The sequence below is a fragment of the Rhipicephalus sanguineus genome, chromosome 1, assembly GCF_013339695.2.
Source record: "Rhipicephalus sanguineus isolate Rsan-2018 chromosome 1, BIME_Rsan_1.4, whole genome shotgun sequence".
NCBI classification, from domain to species: Eukaryota; Metazoa; Arthropoda; class Arachnida; order Ixodida; family Ixodidae; genus Rhipicephalus; species Rhipicephalus sanguineus.
The window spans coordinates 233,050,003-233,072,280 of NC_051176.1; the positions used below are offsets into that span (position 1 = coordinate 233,050,003).

The 22,278-nt window shown below is 45.5% G+C and overlaps 1 protein-coding gene across 1 annotated transcript in view; it reads right to left on the bottom strand.

Moving 5' to 3' along the window:
- The window catches only part of LOC119374570 (type 1 phosphatidylinositol 4,5-bisphosphate 4-phosphatase), a 64,997-nt gene that overhangs the window by 3,644 nt on the left and 39,075 nt on the right, over positions 1–22,278 (bottom strand). Inside the window, exons 6-8 of the mRNA XM_037644735.2 lie at positions 16,788–16,872; positions 7,722–7,773; positions 2,345–2,457 (exon numbers count right to left, since the gene is read on the bottom strand). Of these exons, the coding sequence (XP_037500663.1) occupies positions 2,375–2,457; positions 7,722–7,773; positions 16,788–16,872 (220 nt within the window). The 3' untranslated portion in view covers positions 2,345–2,374. The remainder of the gene's footprint in view (positions 1–2,344; positions 2,458–7,721; positions 7,774–16,787; positions 16,873–22,278) is intronic.

Consider the following 22,278-nt stretch of genomic DNA (forward strand, 5'->3'; position numbering starts at 1 on the left):
AACCTGGCGTCACACAATGCGAATTGCGCAACGAATCGGTCGTTGAATGCTTCCAACCCATTACAAAGGGCTCAGCCATAAATCTTCATCGTCATCAGTCACAGCACAAAGTGCACACAATGCCTCACAGATGTGTAGTGGGTACCATGACTCTCCGAAGAATGACAAAAAATGGCATTGTGGGTGCTTCCCCACTTAAGAAAAATTACGATGATTTATGGCATAGTGGGTACCTTGCATGTGTACTTGTATTAGTTGCCCCAAGAGAGTCTACAACGGGCTCTAGAAAGGCTGCTCATCTAGCTTTCGCCGTGATTGTGCTGTGTGTTCCACGACGGCCTGGCGATTTTTTATCAAAACAGCGGTCTCGCACATCAGAGAGTATATACACTCAATGACGTGCTGTTCTGAGATTGTGCTCACTCCCTTGACGCAAAGCATTGAGCCCACTAAAAAAATCGTAATTCACTTTTCAGAAAATAAATACTCTGACTTTGAAGGGTATACTGGTTTGTTCTAGTTGGTAGGAATTCGTGGTGCAGTTACTTCCGCTCCTCTGAAGAACGTGAGAAGAACATGTTTTACCCCTGTCCCACTTTAAGAGGAGGGCAAGTAGCTAAGTCCAATGTTTTTGATGGTTACCTTAACTTCGAATTTTCGCATACAAAAAAAAAAAAAAACGTTACAAACCGTTATAGAACAATTTTTTTTTTGTTCCTGAACAGAAAGGGAACTGAACTTTTTGTGGTGGAACGAAACTAAAACCGAAACGAAAAACATCTCGTTCCGACACCCTGACATGTAGCATCATTGATCGTGACGGCATTCTGAACATGAAGCGCATGTTTACTTGAAATGTTTGAAAAAATGTCGGAGGTGGTTTAGGGGCCCCTTAAAAGTAAGGCTAGTAGTACACAGATCAATGGTTAACACCAATGTCTATGTGTCTTGGCTGGTTGTCTTTGGCACCTCGTCAGAAAGCATTGCTAATTGTTCCGCTGAGAAATGGTGCTTGGCAGTATGCGCTATCATCAGCTGAGCAAGTGAACTTGGAAACTACAGCATGGCTGTTTGTACATGGAACTGCCTAGGCACCAAGTTGAAGAGAGCAGTTAATAGTAAGCTGGGGTTAGAGTTATAAAAAAAAAAAGAATCGCAGTATTGCCACAATAATAATAATATCTGGGGTTTAACGTCCCAAAACCACGATATGATTATGAGAGACGCTGTAGTGGAGGGCTCCGGAAATTTCGACCACCTGGTGTTCTTTAACGTGCACCTAAATCATAGTATTGCCACAAGGTCGAAGCAATGGATGCAATAGCAAGAAATCGGAATACTATGCAAAGTAAGGCTAGCAGTGAACTCCTTTAGTGTCTGACTTGGCATAACTCAAAAAAACACTGGCAAAAGGAAACATGGCCGCTGCAGCGAGTGAAGCGACCTTCATGCTGTCTATCACTTCAATGCAAGCTGAGCAGTGAGAACACATAATGTACAAAGGTATGAGCCGTCTTCTGATCCCTGTTACGATAGGGCACGTGTGACTGCGCCCCACCGATCAAAGTACACACTGTCACAGCTCCTGTGAAAGCCACACAACCCTATACAGGACCCTTCATGGGCCTTTCACACAACGAAGAACAGCCAGTGTGTTTCACTTCCGCCTGAGCTGCAATCGCTGGCTGCCTTCGCATGCTTTTACTCACACATATAACATAAGACACATAGGGCGTTGTCATCACCTTTGACCTTTATAGGGAACCTCACAGTGACAGCAAAAATGCGCCTTGAGGGTCCATCTAATTGCTATTGCAATAAATCCTATATTTAAAGAGAAAAGTTGGAGGCATGTTTATCATGAACATGTACGGTAATTTATTAAAATTTGTCAGCAATCAGCACTGTAAATTGAAATTAATTTTTTTTCCTGTATTTTTCATGCTTTTCAGAATACACACACTTTTACCGGTTGTCTCGATTACAAAGCACACCACAGTGCCAAAAATGTCCCTGACCTACATTACTTTCACACATTCCTAGCAACTAAGATGTGAACATTGTCAAAAATACTGATGACAGAAAACAAATATATCATGTAGCATAGCAAAATCACATATTTTGGTGAGTGGTTGCAGCCCCTCTATATATTTTTATTACCAACATTAACATTGCCAGTGTTTCACTATCAAATAACAGCTGTACAAAAAAACACTGGAGTCTTGCTTATCTGTTTTTTTACAACTTTCTTTTAGTACCAGTGCATAAACAAGAGCAACATGTGCAAAACATTCACCTGCTTGAGCATGACAAGTGTATGTGAAAGGAAGGGGCACTGGCTAACCTTGTATGGTCAGTGAAGCAGGCCTGCTTGTTATCGCACTTCAACCGTGCTTTTCTTCAGGAAGAGCAGCCAAAGGCCGTATAAAATGAAGACCTCAGCCAAAGCAAGTCCCACTAAAAGAGATCAAAGAACAGGGGAGGGGGTAGGCACATATCAGGTAAGACCGGAACTAACTGCTTTATCTTTTGCTTTGTTTTTAACATCTAATCGACATTTAACATCATCTGCTCAAATGCTTCACGTGCTGACATATGCAATGCACACGGATTACCACTACACGCAAAGTTAAGATACCCTCACATATTTTCTTTTCGTCAAAATCAACAGGACTGGTGAGTTGCACATCGATAACCTATCCTAGTCACCTTCTTTTAAGCACTATTAAAACCACAGAAAATAATACGTTCCGGCTTTATCCTGGATTAGCAATGTCACGGCAGACCAATAGCACAGTGTCTCGTGCACTGAAGGAACAGAGGGCACAATGCACAGTAGTGCAAAAGCTCGAGAAGCAATTTAATTATTGTTTCTTTTATATATTAAGCTAGCTAGCTAAATGACCCAGTGACTGGAGCATGCCGACAGAACAAGGTACAGAATCAAGGAAGTCAACTCACTGCGTCAGAAAATGAAGTGGGCAATGTTCACCCCTACCCAAAATCTAGCATTATGTTGTCAGTGGGAGAACCCTCACTAAGGGAAGTGCATTCAAGGGGACTAGAAGCAGTCTGCGGAACAATCCCACAGTGCTCCCAACCACGTGAACAACATCTACACCCAGCCAAAAAGCAGCAAGAAAGCTCCTCATGTACCAGTGTAGCCATGCCATCAGGTGGCACCAGAACAGGAACAATCTCGCCCCATCTAGTACTAATTTGACAGTGCGGCATGTCTATACAGGGAAACCAAATTTCAGAAAGCACATGAGCTAATCAGGGATGTGAGACAGTCTAGCGTCCCCACATAGTCGAAGGGCCCTTAAAGCACTTGTAGTGGGCATTGAACATGCGATAGCACAGTAGTGGACAGTGTGCTTCGGTCCGCAAAAAAAGACGAAGAGACAGAGAAGCTCGGACATCATGGGGATTGGCCACACAGCCATGAGTAGAGTACTCTACTCTACTCATGGCTGTGTGGCCAATCCCCCTCGTGGGTATGAGCCAGTCTACAAACAAACAAACAAACAAACAAACGTCATGGCTGCGACATCAGCTTAGTTACCCTGCAAATAAATTTTTGCTTGCTTAGAGCCTTTTGTTCCCACAAGTTGGTGACCTCGGACGCTTCACACATCGCGACTACTCATCCCACTGCTTCTCTTCGACACTATAGAACCGAACTCCAAAGAATCCCAAGAAAATGCAACACCTTCCATCGCCACACTCAAGCTTCCAGAGTTCTGGCCCACAGATAGTGAGCTCTGGTTTATACACATCGAAGCACAGTTCTGCCGCCTCGCAGACGGCCAAATACGATATGTCGTGAGTGCACTCAGCCCGACTACCACAGCTTTGATCCGCGACGTTTTGCTAGCTCCACCACCCGACGACCCCACACATTTGAGCACGTTAAGAAGACACTGCAGATTTGTTTACAAAGCTTCTATGAACATGTTAGCATATCTTTGCTTTGCATGCATCAGGGAATTTACAGCCTCGTGTCAGAAACTGCCAAAAATCGCAAGCTTTCTGCTTTCAATGTCGTCAAGGCTACGCAGCAAGCGAGAGCAAGCAGGTCCAAGATGTATTTGCTGATCTCTTGACTGAGAGAACATTCTCGGTACAGCTAAGCCCCTTTATAAGAGACATGCACCGGGAAGCAGTTCTTGTCTCTTATATGAGGTGTCTCTTATACCCAATTGTCTGTTACATTAGTGTCTCTTTTAAAGGGGTTCAACTGCAATAGTATTATTGCTAATTTTCAGTAGCAATGTCAAAAGACCACAAACGTATTCCATGTTTGCTTTTCCAGTATCGTTTGATAGTCTTTTCCTACCATGCTACTAGGCATCAGTCAGCGGTGAACAATGTTTTTGAAGGCCCGTTTAAAAAAGAACTGCCGCAGGTCTAGACTTTTAACGCCATCTCAGTGATGTTACACAAACTAGATTTGTTGTTTCTGCATGGTCACATTTTCATCGAGTGGCATGGATTTTTATAGTGTGCATCAGCTCAAAGGTTAAAGCACACGTGAGCGGTGCAATGGCCCTGACATCTGAGACCCCGCATGCTCGCAAAAGAAAGAAGTCCTTACTTGATTCTGACAATGCTAGAAGCGATGTCTCATACTCTACAAGCAGTGATGGCTACAATGTAGTGATGCAGAACTATAGATGGTACTATCGATACTATCGATAGCTGATTCACTATTGAACTATCGATGGTAAAAAATACTATTGATAGCACTATCGATAGTATAAAACCAACAGCGTGAACTCATTACAGAAGAAACTTGGTTCCCCTGCGCGTGGTACATAGTGGAGCCGGATGAGTAAGCGGCTGAAGGGCAAGAAAGTTGACATGCGTGTGTTCTTCACGAGAGTGCTTCGCTGACACATGATCATAAAGTCAAAACTATTCAGCTGTAGCGGAAAGGAAGCTGTTACACGGGGTGGAACTGCGCGGCTTCAAATTTATATTGCACTGTATGATTTCAATATAAAAAAATATCAAGAGCTAAGTTTGTTAACTGTAAGATGTAAGTGGTTGATTTTCAGTATAAATTTATTGATGGACATATGCCGCCATTTGATGGACATATGCCGCCATAACGGCATCATTATTCGCACCACTATGGATAGTTTGTCACACGGTTATGACGATGAAGAATGCTGCAGCAATACTGTGAAATATGAAGCTCTTTATTTGGTCGAACTTGTGCCCAGAAAATCGAAACTCAAAATACAAGCGATACACGCTGCGCACTGATGGCGGCGAGAGCAGTCGCCGGCCGTCGAGTAATCTGATAATCAGTGGAACACTTCGTCTTTTATTCACTTCAGCACAGTGAATTTTGATAATTATATGAGTATGTCAATTTTTATTACGTAGTTTGTTACTGCCTTTCCATAATGTATCACTGAAATGTTCATTAAATACCAATATTGTGGTATGCAGAATTATGCTGTAAAGATATTTGTATAAAAAAAATGTTCAGTAGGACCAAGCTAAGATTTGAATATTTTCTATGAAACATCTGCGCTACAGGCCAACAGCAGATTTTCATTTATAATCACCCTAGAATAGCTATTGGAACAAAAATCTAGGAGGAAGCATGACACCACTAAGCTAGCCTCAGTAAACCTGCCTCTTTGACACAGTCTCCCTCTCTCTGGAACCTATTTGCAAGATAGCTCTGGGAGCTCAATACACTGCACTCTACACTGGGGCAGCATGCCCTGTGGAACATTTAGGTAAACGGTTCCTGAAGCACAGTACAAAAAATCAGTTGGTTCATCAAAGCTACCCAAGTATATGTGTGCAGATGAAAGCATAGCAAAGCAACTGGAAGCTACTGCTTTCGTATCGCATACCGAGAGCCTCCGTCCAGCTCCCCTCGGCCCCAACCGCTCACTAAATTTCTTTATGGTTTTCTGGCTATGCAGTTGCAGGCAAAATTGTACAAAGAAACTTCCAGTTCTGTTTAGGGTCGTACCAACCACACATTATCTATGACAGAGTGTACGTTTCTCTGAGATGAAAGAAGGGCTTATCAGTTTGCCATGACACTCTTGTGATCCCGTTATGTAGTGCTACAAAGCTATAAATGAACAAAGACTTTGGATCGCTAAGGGATGATTAATGAATACTTACAGCAGAGATGATCAGGCTGTGTACATTCTGTCACACCAGACATCAAATTCAGAGACCCATAGTGGCACAGTTTGTAGTAGTTTACACAGGAGTGAATGTATCACACTGTATTGCTTTGGCTCTTCAATCACGTTGGCTAAACCAATTCCAGCAGGTACGTCACTTTGCTGGAGATTGCCTGTGTTGGATTCTAAGTGTTTTATGGCTCTATGCATGTGGTATCATGCATTATATGGCAGTGCCCAAAGCCAGAAAGTTAAAAAACATGTTTCCAATTAGAATACACATTCATTAGTGGGCTTCAAGAAACATGAACACATGTGAAGAACACATAACACAGGCATGTTCTCCATGATATGCAACAACAAGCTTGATTAAGCTGATGCCAGAAAATATGAACACCATTTTAGATAGTCTTGTCAGTATGAAGCTTGAAGGGGTATTGACACCATTTCTTGAAGGTGAGTTTACTCTGCCATATAAATCTCCTGTATACAGAGACTGCTCTGAGCAAGTGTGAAGCTCAGCAAATGCTGATATTTTATTTTGATATTAAAGTCAATTTTTCCATGGCACACATACCCACATTGACACTAGCTTGATGTCAGGCTACAGTACTGATTCTGGCGACTTCACACAGCAGTTTGGGTAGTTATGATGACGTCAGGTACCAAAACTTCCAAAACGGCCACTTGTGTGTCACCAGTGAAGCCACAGTGTGGAGCAGCCATGGAATTGTCACTACACCTTGCACAAGCATCTGACAAGAAGCTCAGACCGTGTTGTGATGTCAGGGTACCATAAGAACCAAAACTAGCTTTTAAAAACATACTGTAATTACTTTTTCAGGGCGCACTCACGCTTAGCACTACATTTTCTAGGCTCTTGAGGGCTTGGCCTTCAATTTGACGCAGAAAAATGACAAACAGAAAATTTTCGTGTCAGTACCCCTTCATGCTAAAACTTTAGCGCAAAACGAGCACAGCGGACAAAGAAATGACGAGGACAAGCGCTAACCTCCAACTATCGTTACAACAGTGTTGGCATCTCACCCTAAGGATAGCACCAGGCTCATCATTGAGGCGGCAGCGATTGCTAATGGAAACTGCATCAGCAAACCATCCATCGCACTAACAAAAAAGGAATACTTAAATTCACCCGCAAGTGTAGGTCCTGTGTAGTTTTGCTGCTTTTTATTTAGGTGTTCCCTTTTGCATTGACTGATATCTGTGTAATCACATGTGACAGGTATATATGTGTGTGTTGCTTTAATAAAAACAATAGTTGGAAGTTAGCACTTGTCCTTGTCGTTTCTTTGTCCGCTGTGCTTGTTTTGCGCTAAAGTTTTAGCATTATGGAATACCAACTAGCCCTCTCCCACACCTTGCTTCAGTACCCCTTCGATGAAGATGTTCTTTAAATGTCAGAAAATTAAAAGCAACACATATAGAAAAATACGACTTTCATAAAAATCTTCACAATCTCCCTCTGAAACCAACAACGAGACAGCACTCTTACAAAGAAAGAAACAAAACAAAAAAAGATCAATAACACTTCCAACTTACATAGGTATGCCCACCAATAGCCCGAATTGTGCTTCAGCATCATGGTAAATACCTTTAAACAAATAGAAAGAAAAAGGATTGAAGTTTATGCACAAAAAATTCAAAGTAGGCAAAGTTTTAAATTTTTCCATTAAAATAAAAAGCTACCTCTTGCACTTCACTTTCACAGAATAAGCAAATAAACTGCGTAATGAAAAAGCAATAAGCACCAGTCGGTAAAATAAGTCAAATTTCATGTCTCCCACAGTCAAACCCACTTGTATAGCAACATTCAAGTGCTAAGGCAGTGTTGTAACCTACAATTGCTATAGCCAAGTAGCACGAAAGAAAAAAAGGGGGGGAGGGTAGAGCTGCCATGAATTTCCGGGGATTGCCTCACCTTTGCACATGATATTGCGTGGTGCTTATCTGTTTCTTTCATACTGTGTGTAAGAAAAGTGCAATTTCCACCCTTCCTTTCACTGTACAGCATAAGACAGTGGCGGATCCAAGGGGGGAGGGGGGGGGCGATTGGGTGATTCCCCCCCCCCCCTTAAAGCCACCAACCACTCCCACCAGGCACCATTTTTCAGCATGCGGAATTTTTTAAGCCGCTTCGGCGAGAAATGCACCCACCACTTCTATCTGCACCCCATTGTGCACCTGCAGACAGAAGTGGAATGTGTCTGAATGATCGCTTGCTCGAGCATGCCACAACGGGCACTGTAGAGTCCTTTATGCGAGGGGGCATCTTCCGAAAAGTCGTTCATGGGACCACCTCTGACCCAAGACAACAAGACAAAGAAGTATCTCCCTCCCGGCAATGTTCCTTTTCGGGAAAGCAGATTCCACATCCACATTTCAAACGAGAAGGGTATTCTCTCGCATACAGTGTGCAGAACTCAACAATGTAGCCTTTCAACGAAGGCTCGCCAGGTGTCGACTAATCCCTTCTGCGACGTTGTAAATACGCGTGGCTCTCCAAAAATGCACTGCTGTGGCAATGACGTCTTCCTTCATACGCCCGCATCAGGTCGCTAGCGCCGCCGTGTTGAATTCCGGCAGTGTCATTTGCTTTGTCGATAGTGTGGTGCATTGTAGTCTGCACAATGGGTGCCAACCAACAGCGGGGTTTTAAAAATGTGTTCTCTCCACTCGATTTAATGAGCATTGCCTTTTTTTCTCTTCCTTTGTTTCTTGCGACATACATCCGAGAAATCAGCGCTAACCGCGGAGGCCACAAACTACCTAGATAACTTAGTGCGGTGCCATGTGTCATCAGCGCAAGCTCTTTCTCCAAAGGGTCGATCCTTCAGAGCAACAAAAGGGGTTAACTGCAAAGGATTGCCCACGTGTCAGAGGTATTATACGCTTGTCCCATAAGGGAGTTAGCATTTCTAGAAGAAGCTGGTGTGGCCACACGGCGATCGGAGGGGGGGTCTTTTTGTGTTGTATTTCGCATTCTTTGTTTTATTCATTCTTCTTTCTGCTTTTTCTATGTCTGTAGGAAACATTAAATCTTCATTTGGAAGTAAGCGCTCGTCTTCGTTGTTGATGTGTTCCCCATACTGCTTCGCGCTATGTCGCTTTAGCAAAACTGGAAAAACTGGAAAATCAGCAACGCCAAACCGCTAGTCTACGAAGTAGAAGGTCGTTGAAATAAGTGCAGCCATTACAGTGGCAGCAAGAACTTAGAAGCCTCCCCCCCCCCTTTTTTTGCCAGAGACACACAGTCCAAGAGGGTGCTACAGGTCACCACCAGTGGCTATATAAAACCAAAATTATTCCGAAATATTAGCAGAAAAGCTTTGCGAATGAGCTGAAGCAAGCCAGAGGAGGGGGCTCGCACTGATGACACGCTCAGCCCTTTCTTAGAATACGTATCCAGGTGCAGGGGATTCGGTCACCAAGCGTCTGGGATGACCTTGGCAATGCCGCATTGTCGCTGCCACTACAAAGAAGATAACGATCGGCTCCATCTAGTAATTCACCTGGAACTTCTTGGTGCAGTTATGTAGTGGTTGTTTGGAGGATCTGACCAAATCTGACGGGCTCGCCTCGCCTTCTCCCGGGTGTGGAACGGAGGTGGTCCCATACATTCTTTCCCTTCGGAGCGTCGTGCGGAGACTATCACTTTATTGGACAAATGAAGTGAACAATATTTTCCCTAGCAATCGCCCGAAAGACATTTAAGCCAGGCTTCGGCTTGCTAGAAGAGGCATCCGCTACCAATATGTACTCAAGTAAACGTCTCTTTACTTTTGATCTCCCAACATCGTAGTAAGTCTTCCCCACTGCTGCTTCGAAGGCTCCTGGCCGGAAAGCGACTCCTGACAGTGCTCAATGAGGCCTTTCAGCAAAGCTTGACACTCGATCGTCCACTCGGTACATCCAATGGCGCAGAGGGGGTTAATCTTGGAAGTGAGCATTGAGTGTGATGATAAAAGCCGAAATGCCGAAATTGATCATCGTCACGCTCCCGAGAGTACAAGGGAGATTTTATTGGGACCCGAGGAGAAGGGACATTCAGGGGAAAAAAAAAAAAAAAAAAAAAAAGCTGTCTATAGGGGGTCCGTCCTTTTGGATTTTCAATAGGTGGAGCATTCCAATGCTTTCTTTGACAAAGGGTTATATGCCCTCACGAGCGGCGAAGTAAGGTCTGTATTTCTTTCTACGAAAGAGCCGACAGTTGTGAAAAAGGGAAAGGAGAATCTCATCCCCGTGCTCTCTCTCTCTCCACATCTTTGCCCTTTTCTGCTTCCCTATGCACATTTCCAACGAAGGCTTCTTGGATTATCCAAGGCAATAGGCACGAAGACGATGACAGACAAGAAGAGAGGGACACACGCAGCGCGCCACTGCGAACAGTTTATGAAAGGCTGCTTGGGCACCGTCAAAGTCCCCTCTGGGCTGCTGTAAATATGCATGACCATCCTCCCCTCCATCCGATGACCGCCGGCAAACATCTCTGCTACCAGTAGGCTCTTTATCTTTATTTAGCAAGGTGGCATTAGGTGCAGCGCGATGCCGACTTGCAGTGCTGTTGGCTGCTCAAACGACGCTGAAAAAGGAGACAAGCTTTTTTTCTTGTTCCACGAGGAAAAGAGAGAGAGTAGGAATGTAGGAAATGTAGGGAGGTTAACTAGACTATGCGTCCAGTTTGCTACCCTACACATGGGGAGGGGAAATAAGAGAGTAAAAGAGAGAGAGAAGGATAGACACATTTCATATCACACACACAGTGCAGAGTTTCACAGGCGGTCGCTCAATGAAGTTGCTTTCAAGTACCGCAGGAGGGCTCGTGTGGCTTTCTGGGCTGATGTGCTGCGCGACCAGGCTCCTAAGATCTTCCCTTCATTAAAGGGCTGATCATCGAGTCTATTCAAGGCTAGAGGTGTGCGCCGCCGCCGCCTGTTTTTGGTCACGCCGCTCGTGCCGCCGCCGTGCAATAATTGCGGCGCGCCGCAGTAAGTGCTTTCTTTTAATTCGAATGGGGATTCTGGAAATAAAATACAGCACTTCGCCGGAGGAGCTCTTCTTCATGTGTCCATGCAATGAACTGTCCATTTCAGCGGCCGCTAATAGCGGGAGCTCGACAAGAAGCGCGCCCCCTGTTTCCGGTTCTTGTTCTGCAGCGCCATCATGACAGCACGAAGCTTTCAAACACTCTCGACACAAATGATAGGGACGGAATGCGCTTCAATGCAACGAACGCAGCCCTCAGAGATCCGATTTTCGGTCCAAATGTCTCTTGATGGTGTTAGCCATCGATTTAGGTTTAATGCGGCCGCTCGTCTAACGCAGCTGTACGGTCGGTACGCATTCCCTGCATCGTTCTCAAACATCTGGGACACATTCAAATGCAAATTCAGACTTAAAAAGTTCCTGTTTCTGTGCATTTCGTCCACTCTCTTCTTACAAATAGGAACGTGCTGGCGGGTTCGGTGCGGCGACGTGGTCAAGAGCGAGGTGACATCACGGCTCACCGCTTTTTCGAATCACTGAATGCGCTCTGCCGAAATAGACTGTGGACATCTCCTTTGGATGAACGCATCGAGAATAGCTCCCCAGAAGCTGTAGTATCTTTTTCTTCTCCAGAAATATCACGAGTATTGCCTGACCTTAACGCTGCCGCGTCCCCCAGCCTTAAAGGGTGACGACCCAACTCGCTGGATAGCATATTCTTGGAGTCCTGGACCTAGTACACTGTGCATAAATAAATAAAATAGACAAGTAATATACATATCTCGGTGCGTTAGTACACTTGTACACTTTTTCCTTTCATTCTTACTCGAGTAAATCGATAAATAAATGCAGAAGTAAAGAGAATGGCAAACTTAGAATATAGCTGAGCTAGTTGCTTGTAGGTATTCATGTTAAGAAGACATGACGTGGAAACACGGACACAAGAGAAAAGTCGAGAGAGTGAAAGAGTGAACAGCTTTCTGTCACGTAGACCACTACTCGCACTTGTGGGGATCGAGAGCGTCCTCCTACCTGGCGCCTCGTTCCCCAGCTGCCGCGCGCGTGCCGGCCGCGTAGCCCGGGCGCACTTAGGCACCGGCAATCGCCAAGATGGCGGCCAGGGCGCCTCTTTGTCTGGGCGAGCAAAGCGTCGGCTCCGTCCCGCGCGGGCATGTCCGGGCACGCTACGCTGGCGTGCTGCGCGGGCCTACGTCACAACGCAGCGCCATTCCCCATTGGGCCGCTGGTGACATCCTCCTCTCCTACGAGCTAAGATGCGCCCGACGATTCGCTCGCGGCGGCAGATGCTCTCAGGCTAGCACGAGAGGTTGACGCGCTGCTCTAGCAGGCGGCTTCTCGTTCGTGTGCTCGACCGCTGCCCTTTTGTGTGGTAGTCTTAGCGCCGCTGGCAAGCGTACTTGCTCGGTCTTGCGGAGTTCCCTATACGGCCTGCAAGCCCGTGAGTGTCGTACTGTGCTGCATCTTGGGTTAATAAACCCGTTGTTGCTGTTACCCTGCCTCGTGCGTGGTTTCTGCGCCGTGTCGGAGAAAACGACGAACCCGGCCGCAGCGTCGTCGCACGCAGCGGCAGTGGAGAACGTCGCGTCCCTGCACGGTAGCGCTCGTAGGTAAGCCTAGTGCAAACCTATCTCCACACACTTGATTGATAGGTATTTCCTCTTACATGGGAATGCGCAGATAAATATTTGTGTCTACCTTCGGTTCCGCCGCTGTGTGATTTTTCAGTAGTTAGCGGTGTTTCTGGTGTCTTGACTACTCTCCTGTGTCCGTGTTTGCACGCCCTGTTTTTATAAAGGGCCCCTAACAGCCTCTGAAAATACAACAAAAACAAAAACAACGAGCGCGTTATTCTGTCTTGGTGTTTCTTGTCTTTTGGTGCACTTCGTGGTGCCAGAACAGTTATTCACGTGACATCATCAGGGTACATACTCTCGTCTGGTCCATATACGAGAAATAACAGTTGTGAATTGTCTCCCATACTGCTTTGCTATGCAGCCGCCCACCCTCTCTTGCTTTTCTCGGATGACTATCGTGTGCGATTAACTGATCTCGCTCCATTTTCTGCATTTGCGACCGCGCATGCAGAGATAACAGACTGTAGCCGACAAGCGCGAAATCATGATAGGTTCAACGCTTAGGACTGACATTGTACGAGTGCTTTATGAAGAAATAAGTGGCGAGGAGATGTTTCCTGTAAGAAGGGTATTGAAGGCGAGAACGAAACCAATGGAAAAGGCGCCGGATTATATGATTCTTCCAACGGATGCACTCTCTACAGCGGAGACAATGCAGCTTTCCAGGAAAAAGGCGAGCCCACTTCGACGGTTTTTTGTATATTTTTTATTGCATTAGCAATTGTATGGACACTCAGGACAGGTTTTCACCGTCATCGTCATGTTCCGTATAAACTCCAAATCGATAACATCGCTCTGCGCATTGTATGTTCTACCCGAGAGTAAAAGCTCGCGAGCGTTGGCAAGAGAGAGAGAATAACCTTTATTTGGCTCTGGAGCCGTTCTGCAGAACGCCTGTGGATGGGTCCTCAGTCCAGGACTCCCGCGGCCTTTGCTGCCGCGGGAGGCAAGGAACATGGCTAAAGCTGGCCATCTCCGTCACACGGAATAACATCAACCCGCGTGCGAGGCCTGCTGTCGATTGCTCCTCAAGCAGAAGGAAACGCCACGCCCGTCATTTTCTGGGCAAAGAAGCAGGAGGGGATGTCTGGGGAGAGGGACTGCGTAACTCTAGCAGCAACTGTGAACATCGACTATAAGGGCATGGTCGAGAGCGCTGGCGCGCGCGCTACTTCGGCAGACATCCCCCAGCGAACGGCTCGTATACCTTCTACACGTGTGACCGCTGTGATCTCACTGCTTCGCGCTCGGACCACTGATACGACAAACTGACCGAAAACCACTTCTCTCCCGGGAGCGGCCGTATTGCCATAGACCAGCGTTTTGGAGAGTTAAGTGAGATCGGAGCAAAAAGAGTTAGCTGCTAGCCCTCATTCATGTAACATTACGGCGTGTACTTATCGCATTCACTGCTTCGCCCGGGAGATGGCTGCGTCGTATTGGGAGGAAGAACTTTGCCACCAAGGGAGGCTTTGCAACGTAAGTCGATCATTAATGAATTGGTTTCGTGTGCACATGATTTCCAAAGTCTTTTAGATTAAGCTGAGGCTTGATATTGTATCAAGATTTATTTGTATCAAGATACAGATGTTTAAGTTGAACGAAACAAAAAGCAATGTGACATTAGCGGCTCCGTTTTCTCGGACGGTTCTCGTGATCATTCTAGCTGGCTCGTATTCGGTCGGGTACTTGAAACCGGCGATAGCAACTACAGCAAAATCTTTAATGTATTATTTTCCCATTTCCAAACATTTACTGCACGTGCAAATACTTTTCACCAGAGTCCTTTTTGAAGAACACTGGTTCCTTTTTGTCGCGTTTCAAGCAAGCACTTCATCGCGCCACATGCGATGAAAGGAGGAGGTTGCAGTGACTTGAAAAATGCAAACCTTAATGCAAAGGAACGTGTCTTCGCCTTCTCGCTCCCTTCCCTTATGTTATTGCGAGCTGTGCAATCAACCCCCCCAACCGAATTAGGGAACCCCCCCCTTTCCCCAAAGAAGGTCCCTGGATCCGTTCCTGGTATAAGACATGGGGGCAGCCACTGTGAAAGGTAAAAGAGTGCTTTGTGCTTGTTTATAGTTCAAGAAAGAAACAGATAAGCACCACATGACATGCAAAGAATGATCGGTTCACTTGTGTATTTCAGAATTGTCACTTTTCCTAATCAGATTGTGCTGGGATGCACCTTTATCCAAATTTCATCACTTCCTCGTCATGGGAAGTTTCGATCTTACATAACAGAGTGGCTGCCTCTTCTGGGCGGCCGATGCGCTCAGCTTTGATATCACCACGAAAATTCCACAATTAAATCAAATTACATTCAATTTCTATTTTTTTTTATTTCTAAAAGATGGCTATGCTATAAAGCGTAACGCTCTACAACTTTCCCGTATAAACAACTGCACTCTGCTTGATCATATAGAAGTCAATTAACAAGCTTTTGTAGTCTTTTCGAGGCAGCTTCGAGCTGCGGCAAGGTATTTCCACCTCAACATAGAGTTTGTTTGCGAAGACGACAGGTGGCCTACTGTCATAGCATTTTTATAAAAAAAAAAAGAAGCGAGCGAGCTCGCCGACGACTTTTAAATGCGCCCGTCGCGCTCCTAGCGCCATCTCGCTGGTAATGAAGAAACGCTTATAAGCGCCGGCCGTCTCGGAGTCCGTCCAGCAGTAAAGGGTGTGTATATAACGCTCGCCGTTAGCTACGTGGAGGATCTGCGTTTTGTGGCGTAGTGGTTAGCGCCACTCGCTGCGGAGCAAGAGGTCCCTGGTTCAATTCCGCGCTTCGGAAGCATTTTTCTGAATTATTTTTCTTTGGGGCTTTTATATATATATACATACTTATACATATATGGTGCATGACGGCGACGGCAAAATCCAGCCGAGACTGTCCATGTAATTGCGATCACAATAATATGTATTGTCTAATAAATAAAAAAACACCCTATATAAATATGTATGTACACCTATATATACATACAGGTATTTTATGAAATGAGTCCGAAAATCATGAAAATTAAGGGAAATGTGCTATTGCTTGCTGCCTTCTTATTACTTTTTCTGCGGCGGCAAGTATCGCAAAATGACTAGAGACAATTACAGTGTTAATAATAGTAATTAGTGCTAATTAAACTTTTTAACTAGCCTTTAACCCAAAGCAGCACCTGGTAATTTTTGCAGAACAATGAAATTTGACCAGGTTCACTGACAAAACCACTGACATGCTTATGAGCACAGCTGCCATACTCTAAGACAACAAGAATGACATCATTGTTTCTGACAACTATTGCATTAGCGTTAGTTCTCCTGGACTTGTTAGCCTATGTGCACCATGTGTGCGAAAATGGCAAGCATGGCTAGCATGCCCACAAACCGAAGCAGATTGATGGTTGATAAAATGTTGCTCACTCACTCTAGACATCTCAGAATAGTATGGCAGTTACACACTGGCATTTCGGCTTTGGCTTCGCCAGCGATACTGGTCAGATTTCATCCCTCTGCAAAAGTAATCAGGGGCTGCATTTCGGAAATCTCAAAGTAGCTATGGGCTCTTCACAGGAAGGACTTCAATTATCCTATTTCACCCGACCACCTGTGTCCTCTAATTAAAAAGCTAATAATTTAATTTCTATAATTACTGCCGTAATTGATGTCTCAAATCATTTCACCTTGTCTGCCTCAACAGAAAAAGTAGTTATGACAGCAGCAAGCAAATATTGCATTTCCCTTTTATTTGAGGATTTTGGGACATTTCTTGAAACACAGTATACATGAGAAACTGGGGCCTCAGTACAGGAAAATCTACTATTCACTATTGATTAAACATTGCAGATTATTACTGTCATTCATTATCAGCCATTCTATGCATAGTATAAAAAGAAGTATGCAATCAAAAATAGACATCTGTATCCTTCTGAGTAATTAATGTATCGACATACAAAAGGTCAAGACAATGACTACATACCATGAGAATCATCACACATGCGTTAAGAAATGCTCCAACAGAAATTGATAAAACAGCCTTCTTACTGGAGCGATTAACTGAAGACCTGTGAAAGAAATGAAAAAAAGAAAAAAAAAGCATCAGATAGTGGCACTGCTTCCAAGATCACTGCATGGTGGCCCAGGCGGTTTAGGATCTGGGGCAATTTTTGGATAAAGAAAAAAGCAGTTTTGGAGCAGGAAAAATTGCATATTGCAGCAGGTTTGGAGCAGGCAAAATGGAATTTGGGATCACTTGGAGCAGTGCAACAGTAAAGGCTCATTCACAACCGTGACTAACAGCGGTCGCACCCCCATTTGCAACTGGCAATCAAAAAGCGACTTTACGCGACCAATGTTCACATCTGTGTGCAACCTATACCCGTTGTAACAAGAATTCACGCCTGCGTACACTGCCATTGCCTCATAAAATAAGCTGATGTTCTGTTCCTGTGAATCTGATTGGTTCAGAGGTTTGCAATTGCACGAATGTAAAATTGAGCAGTGAGCGACTGAGCCAAAGTAGTTGCTTTGCAACCAAAGCGGCCATTTGCAACCAAAGCGGTTAGGTCGATTATAATGAGAAAAAGAGCATCAGTGCAAACAGGAATGGGGAAGGGATTCCACAGCAATGATGGAAAAGCTACTGATGGGTTTGGTGCCAGAACAAGAATATTTTGGGCCAGAAACGCTCCACTGCCATTTATGCAGGCGGAATAGTGAACTGTAGCACAGTTGGTGCAAGCTGCACTTCTGTGGGCACAGTAAGGTGAAGTTGGACCACCACTTTGCATGTGTAGCAAGAATGAAACAGAGCATGAAACTGTTTTTTCATTACAGCATAGGTATGCAGGCTGAGATCAAGTGGTAAAGCCTACATGCACCTATTAGGCCAATGCACTGTATTAAGGCGATTCCATGTAGCATGGCTGTGCTAGATGAAATTCTTATTTTTTTACTAATACTACCTAGATCTTCAAACCTAGGTACGCCAGTATGAAAGGGAACGCACAAAAGTTTTTGAACATAGCAACAATTTGTGTTCCTGCACTTAAAGAAAAAGTTCCATGAAGGCGATTATTAAAAATACCAAGAGTAATGCTTTGACATGCATACTTGCAAGAAATGCTGTTGAAGCACAGAACAAGTGCTCCCTCTTATATTGGCAAACTGTGTGCAGCCCTCACAGATTGAAACACGAAAATTTAGGGCTAAGTAGTGCACATACTTTCATTTCCAGCATCTACAGTTCATGTCATATCAGCGTAATTTCGACACAACAGTTACATCAGAGCCAACATTACCTTTAGTGGCCAGATTTGCAGCAACAAGACGTGGTTATCACGAGCAATTGCACATAGCAGTCGTTATACTAACAAAAAACGATGTCGCGTTTCAACTTATGGGCACTGTACATGTGGATAAAGGTATCCTCAGATGACAGTCAACAGTCAAAGTATCTGACCAGTCAAATTTATAGACATTCCAGTGCCCTACTTGTTCAGAGAACTTTGCATTAGATGCTTTGCTTTTTTATCTAACAACACTTTCTCGTGAAAACTAAAAAAAGTCGTGGCTTGCAAGATACCAGCCTTCTCGACGACATCCGCTTCCTGAACGATCGCGACCGCTTGCAAGATATAACTCAAGCTCGTTACATCTACTGCTATCGCTTCTACAACTAATCATGATTGTTACCTGACACGCGGCGATAACAAAAACACTATATCGGACGCTAACGCACAGCACGCGCGACAAAGGATACAGAAGTACACCACGAAGACACAGAACAGCCTGACAACATTGCGCAATACGATGTGCCGTGGTTCCCGCCATTCCCGCATGCTACGCATTAGCCGGATTCTCTCCCACTCCACCGCTCCGAAGGCGAGGGAGCATCAGGTGCGCCCTTTTCCCGCAGCCGCAACGACCGTTCGATTTGAAAAATGCGTTCACAAAATCTCGAGCAGCGTTACCGCGCTTTTCGTTGCCTTTCAATAAAGTTACTGTGGATTTTCCCTGATGGGAGCACAATTTCCCTGAGTTCTCCCCGAGTTTTTCCAGACTACCTGAAATCCCTGAGAATTCCCGGTTTTCCCGGTCAGTAGACACCCTGGTAGTCACATTTTCGATGACTTGGCTTGGCTCGTGCATCGAGAGAGTAACGACGCCGGGATAAGCCACCCATGACACAGGCGCAGGCAACCTTGGACGCATGCGCACACAACACTGTACAAATACAGGGAAGGTGTATAATGCCACATCATCTCATTGTAACAGCTTGTTGTTTTCAAAAATAGTTGAAAAGCTATAAATAAAGGTGGTCAAGCATAGTTACAGGAACTTCTGCGAAAGCAGAACGATAGCTTTCACAAATCGCGAAAAGGGCTGGCAGCATCGCTATCAATTCTCAGCGTTACTGCAGGAAAGCTGCATCCGTGTTTAGAGCCTTTCAGATCGAAAAATACTGCTTGTAAAATAACTACGTGCTTTTGGGGTTAACTACTGCAGCTACAAACACTGCGAAGGGTGAGCTTTCTGTCGCGTCGTAAAAAAATGGGTAGAGAAAAATCAGTTGTCGGTCCTTTTTAAGTATACAGAAGTTTCTCCTTGGATTGCTCTGGACCATAAACACCACCCTGTGCACCACCCTGCATTTATAGATTTTGCAGTCAACATATCGTGGTTGCATATTTACAGAAAGTGTTTACAAGCTAAAGTGCTGGCGAGGCCAGCAGCTGACACTCACACCCTTGGTTCTTGCATACGGACACAAAGAGACAATCTAGGGAAAGGACAATGTTACCAATTACTAAAAAGCTTGCGTCTGCTATGTTATGCTCTCTCATCTAAACCACTGCACCAAGTACGCTGTTATAGACAGAATTCTTTGCCAAAAAGCTCTTCCTGCATTCGACTTTGCATGATGCTGAAGTGAGGTCATGACCTCAAACAAAACAAGCATACCTCAGCACATGCAACAATCTGCCCAATTCTTTTCTTTTTTAATTCTTTCACGTGACAGGAATGGCCGTCATGTTCGGAAGCATACGGCAGCCTCTTCCTCAGGGGTGAGACGGCTGAAATCGATTTGGGAGCAGTTTTGGGAGCAGCAAAATTTCAATTTAGGAGCAGGAGAACCTTGTTTGGGAGCAGTTAGCGGCATTTATTATGTCGTTTTTGGAGCTTGAAAAAACAAATTTGTAGTAACTTGGAGGAACAAGCACATATTTTAATCGGCTTAGAATACACATAACATTCAAAGAGCCTTTGGAGAAGATTATTGACAGGTATGAACTACACTACCTTTTTACAAACCACGCAATTTATATAACCTTGGTAACAACATATGAAATAGATAAAAAAAAGTTTTTCCAAGTAGGTTCACTTTACATTTGAAAATAAGAAAAGAAAAAACATCACACTTCTCAAATAATAAAAAAAGTCACAGTTTCACCGCAAGGGCGAAGCAATGAATGCGATAGCAACAAATTGTAGTGTTACACGAAGTAAGGCTGGCAGCTAACTGTTTTGTATCCGATCTCGCGTAACTATAAAACGATGGTGTAAGAAAATACGGCCGCTCCAGGGAGCCATGTTCTCCGCATAGTCACTTTGCTTTGAGAGCGCAGCACGTACCCGCCCCGCTGTGATGGCTTTAGAGATAGCGCGCGCGCCAGTGATCGCGACCGCGCAAAGTTCAAAGTTGCTCCTCGCGCGACACTCCCCCCCCCCCCCCCCTCGCGTCTTCGTGTCTTTTAAGGCTTGGTAAAAACGGGCGGGGCGTTTCCTGTCTGCTTCGACGGCAAGCCTTCCGAGCGGGGTGATGTTATCGCATGCAGCCTCCGAGCGACGGCAATGGGCCGGCTCGTTTGCTTCGGCCGCGTACGTCGCCTCTGCTCGCGTGCTTTTACCTGCTGTAGAACATACAATTCGCGGGGGGATCTTATCAATTTGGACTTCATACCGGAAGGACATGACGGCGACGGCAAGAACCCCTCGAGACTCTCCATATAATTGCTATCGCAATAAAAACTGATTGCACAAGAATTGTATAGTCACATAGCAGTACGTCTACGTCTTTGAACGTTCAATGAATGATTCCGACTAGCACGCGATTGCGGCGACGCCTTCGCGCGTAACATCAGGAAAGAGCAAAAGCGGTATGGCCACCGACGAACGCGCCAGTATGACCACCCCCATAGGCGTGCGCACGAAGGGGGGGGGGGGCAAAGTCGATATACTTTGACTTAATCGGAAGGAGGGGCGCTGCGATTAATATTTGCCCTCCCTGAAGGGCGAACCCTCGGGAAGCTTTCGAATAGCGTACGCAAAGCTTTGCGTTGGCTTTTCGCACAACTGCGCATGCGTCGTACGCTAACCGCTTGCGGGCTCCCGTTAAGTGACGGAAATAGCGGGCCGCAAACGCTAACGCTAACTTAACGTACGCTATTCGAAAACTGCCTAAAATAAAGCGCCTTCAGCTATCTGCTCGGCTGCGCGGGTGGCGTAGCGCCAAGTGTACCGCACGCTTTTAATAGGTGATAAAGCCCGAACCGCACGTACGCTCCCAAACGCGCACGGGGCGCGCGTCATCGCGCGCAGCCTGGGCGTCTCCGGCGAGTTATGGCGGTTTCCACCCACACACTACGCGCGAAGGCGCACGCGAAGCGCGCGCTTCCTCATACGTGCAAGACATCGTTTCGTACAAAATTACTGATAGTTCATCAGAATACTTACAAAACCTCCTTCTGTTACCTTTTTTATTGTTAGATGCATGCAAAAGTAAATAAGAACTAAAATTTTTCACATGATGTGTATCATCATCTGTCGGTCAAGCCGGTGCTGCCAACAGCCATGCCACAGTTGGGGCTCCAGGCGCTTCCGAGCGCGCGCCGTCTCAAGGTCGATATCAGTCGCCGCGAACACTCGCGTACCGCGCGCGTTTTGCCGCGCTTGCTTCGTCTGCGCATGCGCGGCCTCCGGAGCGCGTACAGCCAACGTACAGCGCGCGCTCGGCCAGCGTACGTGTGGTTCGGGCTTAACAAAAGCGCGCTGCGCCACCGTTCGCTGCCACCTCGTGAGGGACCGCCTTCAAAAATGCGTCGCGAGCGCCGAGAAACCTTACCCCTCGGACACTACACATATTTACAACCGCTCAGAGGAGATTACCACAGCACTATGGAAGCCTCTATTACAAAGGCGCGTAGAAGGACACGCTTGGGCGCGTTAACGTGTTCTGCGAACGTATACCTGGCGCTGCTTCTAAAGTTACGTTTTCCCACGCTGAAAGTGATGCGGGCTTGGAAATTCTTGATTGTGGGGCCGTTTCGGCGCAGTTCGGCGCAATTTTTGCAATTTTTATGCTTTTGGAGCAGCTTGGCGCAGGAAAACGGAATCGTATCAAAAATGCGCAGCTGTCTCACCCCTGCAAGATTTTATTACTGTGCTCAATATGCTTGTCTCTGTAGTGA